The sequence below is a fragment of the Egretta garzetta genome, unplaced genomic scaffold (assembly GCF_000687185.1).
Source record: "Egretta garzetta isolate BGI_Z169 unplaced genomic scaffold, ASM68718v1 scaffold14, whole genome shotgun sequence".
NCBI classification, from domain to species: domain Eukaryota; kingdom Metazoa; phylum Chordata; class Aves; order Pelecaniformes; family Ardeidae; genus Egretta; species Egretta garzetta.
The window spans coordinates 556,081-561,800 of record NW_009259588.1 but is presented as its reverse complement, the minus strand read 5'-3'; the positions used below and the strand labels follow the sequence as shown (position 1 = coordinate 561,800).

Genomic DNA, 5,720 nt, shown 5'->3' with positions numbered 1-5,720 from the left:
CCACGAGTTTTAGTACCGCGCGAGAACAGAACGGCGCTAGTCCCCGTGTGCAGCTCCCGCCTTGCCTCACGGTTTGCGCATCCGCTGCGCGTAACCGGAGGAGTTCACTGGGAGTCGGGAGCGGACTTGAACAGTCGAAATAGCCAGCTGAGGTTCTACTTAATCTTACAAGCTGTAGCAGCTAGGATGCGCCCTGTGAAGAAAAGTACCATGTCCGAGATTGTTGCTTTCATCCCCAGCTTTATTAGCTTTTGCATGGGTGGCAGGGAAGGAGGAAAGGCGCGCTGCTTCCCCCTCGGTATCAGGTAACCGATCTCCCAGCAATTACCTGCTCGCTCCGGGAATCGCCCCCGCCCCGGCTCTGTTACCTGGTTGTTGTGTGCAGATACCGAATCAGTTCGGAGTCCCTAAAGTTCAGCGTGTGCTGTCACACTTGCTTTTGTTGCTCGTTTTGCTTGCTGTGTGACCCTCCTGTCACAGGACGAGTCATGTAGGTCGCAGGTGCTTTTCCACTTGTCACCCACCGTTGCTCTCACAAGCTTCAGGTACTGTCTGCCAGGTGGTGATTTCCCAGTTTATGGTGTTCAGGGCAGCAACCTCCGTGCTCCTCAGTGCCACATTCACTTCCATGTCACACTGGTCTCCTGTCTCCTTTTTACGTGCAGTTCGGCCAACACGGCCTTTATAAAAAGTCTTGTTGCTCCTACAGTACAGTTCACTGGGATAAGAATCTTGATAATGTAACAGTTCAAAGTGAGGTAGATTTTTATTAATTCATTCTCTTGCCCTTTCTCTCCAAGCAACGATCAGCATCATGTATAAACAGACTCAAGTTATATTAGTATTTTAATGACAGATGTCCTTTGTGACAGATGTTGGACCAAACATCTGCATTTGATGTAGATTCATGCTGTAATGAACTACTGAAGTGACAACACCAGGCAAACATGTTCTTGGCTATCCATATGTAGAAATACTTAAAGGGCTAATCCTCAAGTGATGTACTAGCATCAAAAAGAAATACTGAAACTGTTAAAGTTGCTCAAATCCCGAGGCATCTTTTAAATTCACATGGAGGACTGAAACTGTAAGTTAAGAAAATTATATGCTTGGGAAAAAAAAACCTCTATTCATTTCCCCATCACACATCATCTGGATTTAAGGATGGGCCACAGACGATATCTCTGAAGGAAAGCAGGAAACAGGAAGCAGAGCGTGGTGAAGGATTTCTTTCAGGGCTCCCAATTCAGTCCTAGGGGGAGCATTCTAAATTAGCATCCTGAGGGATGTTTGGCCCCCAGCCATAGAAAGAACAAAATAAGTCAGTAACTTACAGGTAACAGCTCACCAGCCAAGATGGTCTCAGGTCAGTTTCAAGTAGTGAACAGTGCCACCACAAATTAAATGTTTTGCCAGGCCTCACCCTTCTTTCATAACATGCACAAACTAAATACCACTACTAAAGACATTCCTACAATTATGTCATCCCCTGTCCTGATCCCTGGGTACCTACCTGTAATCTTGTGTGCCACATTAGCTTATAATGCCAAACTTGGGACAGAAGCAGCATCTGCAAAGCTACTGAAACAGATTCTGTATGTCCAGATTCACCCCTTTTCTTGCCATGCTTCTATTCTGTGTTTCCAGATTCTTGGGACTGCAGCTTCTGGTCTTGATAAGGTGGGGTCTAAGAACTCCTGATTATGATACAGACTCTTGGTGTTAAAAGGGCTCTGGTAGACAACTGGATCTTGTTCTTGGAAGGTCACTGACCATGAAGGTCAGTGCCTGCACCTTTCCCCATTAGCTCCCCCTTGTTACTCTAAGATTGATCCCTGCATTTTTCCTTCTCCCACTATTACTTCTGCAGTCAATTCTCCTCTTCCAATATTTTGATGTTCCTGTTCCTTCACAACTGCTGCTAGTACAAGCCAGGGGCTGGCTGGTATGGGTAGGACTCTGTATCTTTAGGAGGGTTATGTGAGAGGTACTTAGGTTTACTTGTGGAGTTACGCAGTAGTTCATGTTACATATTCTGTTTGACAATAAAATCTGTCTTTTTTTGCTATACAAGGTGGAGCAGTTAAATAAAAAATACAAAATACAAATGGTAGCCTGAGAAGATTTAAATCATCGATTTCTCCTCATGTCTGCAAATAATTGAATGCCGATCCAAAGAAAATGAGATCTTATTTATGACTGCACCTAGTTACATTCATCCTTAAATATGCTGGTTAGGCAAATGAAGCTAAGTCAGACCATGATGCAGTGAGCAGGTTCCAAGATATGCCTTTCTATAAAATGACATTTTATTTAGGAAGAAAATAACTTTTCTGTGATTTCAGATTTTTCAAAATGACAATAATTGCTTGGCCTTTTTCTGCCAATATAACAAGAGAAAACAATTTCACTGTACAAATTTGCCAAGTTCAATAGAAAGCAACTTCTCACCATTGTATGTTTATGACATTATAAGTGGAGGCATTAAACATTGTTCTTCACCATTTCATGTGAGGGAATCTTTCAGACCACTGCTTACCTACTTTAATCCATCTTTGTTTTCACAGTGCTTACTGAGAATTGAAATAATGTAGTCAGTGGAAATATTTTTAGAAGAATAAGCAAGAAAAACATTTTGCCTAGCCTCATTTATGTCATAAATGAATGAATTTCCACCATCCTAATTATAGAAAGATGCAACAGATTTAATCATTTTTTTTAAATGCAAGATAGATCATAAAGCAAGACAACATAGAAAATCCAAATTATCTGGCTTTATGAGATCTGTTTAGATCATCAAAATGATTGAACCTATTTTAAAAATTCTTGCTTTTTAGATTGACTAGAGCAGGTTATACAGGGAATATCTGCAATTTAAACACAGGTTCATTTCTTAATTTTTTGTACTAGAATATGACATTTATACACATATGCAGCACCCAGAGGGAGAGAAGATGACATAATTAAACTTTACTTAGTGGTAGTTTTATTTCTTGCAGTAATTATTGTCATTTTTTTAATGTCTCTTATGCTTTCTTTCTGGAAGACGGAAAGCAAAATATTTGTGTCTGCATGAAAGGTTCAAACAGAACTCTGTAATGCAAAACCCCCACATACTGAGAAACTACATAGAGCATTAAAATATAACTGGTTTTGAAAAGGGACAAGTGGTGAGACAGATAGAAAATGATACAAAATTAATTGTTCTGTAGATTAGGCTTTGACTAAGATCAAGGATATGAATGTTCTTGTGTTATAAGCTGATTTACTTAAGAAAATGGGCACTAATAAATACAAAGTTTTAAAGTAAGAAGGTATGAAAGTGTGGTAGGAGTGGTGACCACTTTATTAGTCTTTCATTATAAGACATACTGTATCAGGGTAATAAAGAATTCTAATAAATCTTTCAGCAAGAAAATATGTACAGTTTGTGTAGAGCAAGAGGGAATAAAGGTGTTGCAAAAACCTCATTTGCAGTTTTTACAGTTTTTTCTCCATGGTAATTAGCTAAATTTTATAATTTTTTAAGAACTATTCAGTGCATCATGATATTTACAAATTACATTCACCAAGGAACTCAGCAAGAGGAAAAAAACAGAATGTGTAACATTTTCCAAAGCAACAGAATAAGCTATTTAAAAAAAAAAAAAAAGCCCACCCAAAACAACAAACACCCACCCCTCACTCCCCCAGTCCTCATTTTTCCCAAGCAGTTTTACTCAAACTAGGACAGAAAGGATCAAAGTGCTTTTTTGAAGTCACTCCTTTATAAAATACTCAGAATTACTCATTTTATAACCTTTATAAACATTGCCTGATTTGCCTCATCAGTGCTTCCAAAACTAAATACAGTGAGATCTAAGTTACTCAAACCCCATTAACAGAAGGTCAGTTAAAGCGTACGACATATGAAACCCTTTTCGCTTTTAATTCTCTGCCTGTGAAACACACCAGACCCATATCTCGGGGTTACAAACTGGGCAGCCCAGCAATACGCCGCATCAGTGTGCAGCCGCTCGATCCCTCCGGCTAACACTCTCCATATTGCACAGCTAATAGGTTTGTGGGTACGTTATAACACCGCAAGTTCTTACTCTGCAGTCAAGCAGATCACAGTGCTGACAGTTTTGCGCTGCTGCTGTTAAACCCCGCGGACTTAGTGTTGTATTCCAGCTTGTAGGGTCCATTGGCTGCCAAGCTTGTTTCCTACGCATAGATACCCAGCTTCATGTGAAATGAATGTATTCAGAGAGAGCAATGTTGATTGTAAATCCCTGAAAACAGGGAAGAAGTATATAGTCCAAGACATGTTGCTAAACACAGAAATGACTAAGGCAACGGGTTAGCTTAGGGAGGGGTTGCCAGAAGCAAAGAGGCTGACATCAACAAGGTCTGGAAATGACTTTAGACTGTACGTCATTATCTATTTGAAAGCCTCATATTGCTATAGCAACCCTGAAATTGCATATCTCACCTCTGACTACAGTGAGGGATGGATGCATTAAAGTAACTTGCCTCTAATTAAGAAAGGATACTTTTTTTCCTACGGAAGTACAGCATTTACCTGCTTGAACGCTACTCTTCATACCAAGTTGATGGTGCAAGTAATAATTCATATCGTTCTGCTTTTCAAGAAAGGTCAGTTCCCTCCTACACTGAAACCAGTTTTGAGATTGGACTCAATTTAGACTTGAGTGGGGAAGGAGCAGTGTGTGTAACTCATCAAAAGTTAATCTCGCTAGCACTGCACATGCTCATGAGATTTTCCTGTTGTAGACCTCTGATCTACAGTTAGGCAGGTAGGCACCCTGTGGGTTTGACAAACCAACTTCTTCTTTCATGGAATTAGGGCTCATTACAGACAAGAAATTTCTTAGAGCAGGAAGTGGATACTGTGGTGATAAGCTGCTAAGACCTCGAAGCATTAGATTTGGGGATCTAGATTCCGGCTTGGATTAAATATCGGTCGTCCTTAAAAAAAAAATAATTTTTTGAATCAAACTTTCACTCTGTTGTTAAAATAACATTTTGCTCAGTTAAGTGTAAACCCACAATAAAAAAGAAAAGAGAAGAAAATAAAACACTTCCAGTCATGATTAATTCCTGACACTGATTTATCAATGCTGCAAACTGGGAATGAGAGAAGAGAGAGTTTCTTCTGTAGTGTGCTATAGGGGGAGTTGCCTGTTTTGCTGCAGCTTTTCTAGACTTGCTACATATTCCCCACCAACTCGCATTCTTCAGTGCTTGTGACTGTATCTTACCTGAGGTGATAACATCAAACTTTCTATCATAATTCAGCTTCTGCCTGGTGGTTTCAAAATCCTGTTTCTGTAGTCTCTCTTAGCCGTGCTTTCTGTAAGTTTTCGCTTGTTTGTTTGCAAACAATAGCTGGAGTTCACTCTAAAGGTGCTGTACTTTGAGCAGTCCAAGAAAATAATACAGAGATTTTCTGTAATGTGTTCTAAAAAGGTGGTTTTTTTCCTTTAAATCCAGTAATGGAGTTTGTACCTACTCAGGAATAAAAATTTTAAAAATTTAAGTCCTTGGTTATTTCTTCATTTCCAAGTGACATTATTAACAGGGAAGACTTTTGTCACTGGACCTATACAAAAATAGTAATTCACACTGTTTGCATTTCTGAGTTAATGTGGGAGTTCTGAACAACATTTGCTGGTTGCAAATAATAAGAGCTTACTTCATTCTGTTTCTCTATAGAG

The 5,720-nt window shown here is 39.5% G+C and overlaps 1 protein-coding gene across 1 annotated transcript in view; it reads right to left on the bottom strand.

The window, feature by feature from the left end:
- TGFBR1 (transforming growth factor beta receptor 1) overlaps positions 1 to 4,616 on the bottom strand; it is a 40,446-nt gene extending 35,830 nt beyond the window's left edge. The window contains exons 1-2 of the mRNA XM_035893434.1: positions 4,565 to 4,616; positions 525 to 731 (exon numbers count right to left, since the gene is read on the bottom strand). Coding sequence (XP_035749327.1) covers positions 525 to 731; positions 4,565 to 4,616 — 259 coding nt within the window. The remainder of the gene's footprint in view (positions 1 to 524; positions 732 to 4,564) is intronic.
- Positions 4,617 to 5,720: the final 1,104 nt, after the last annotated feature.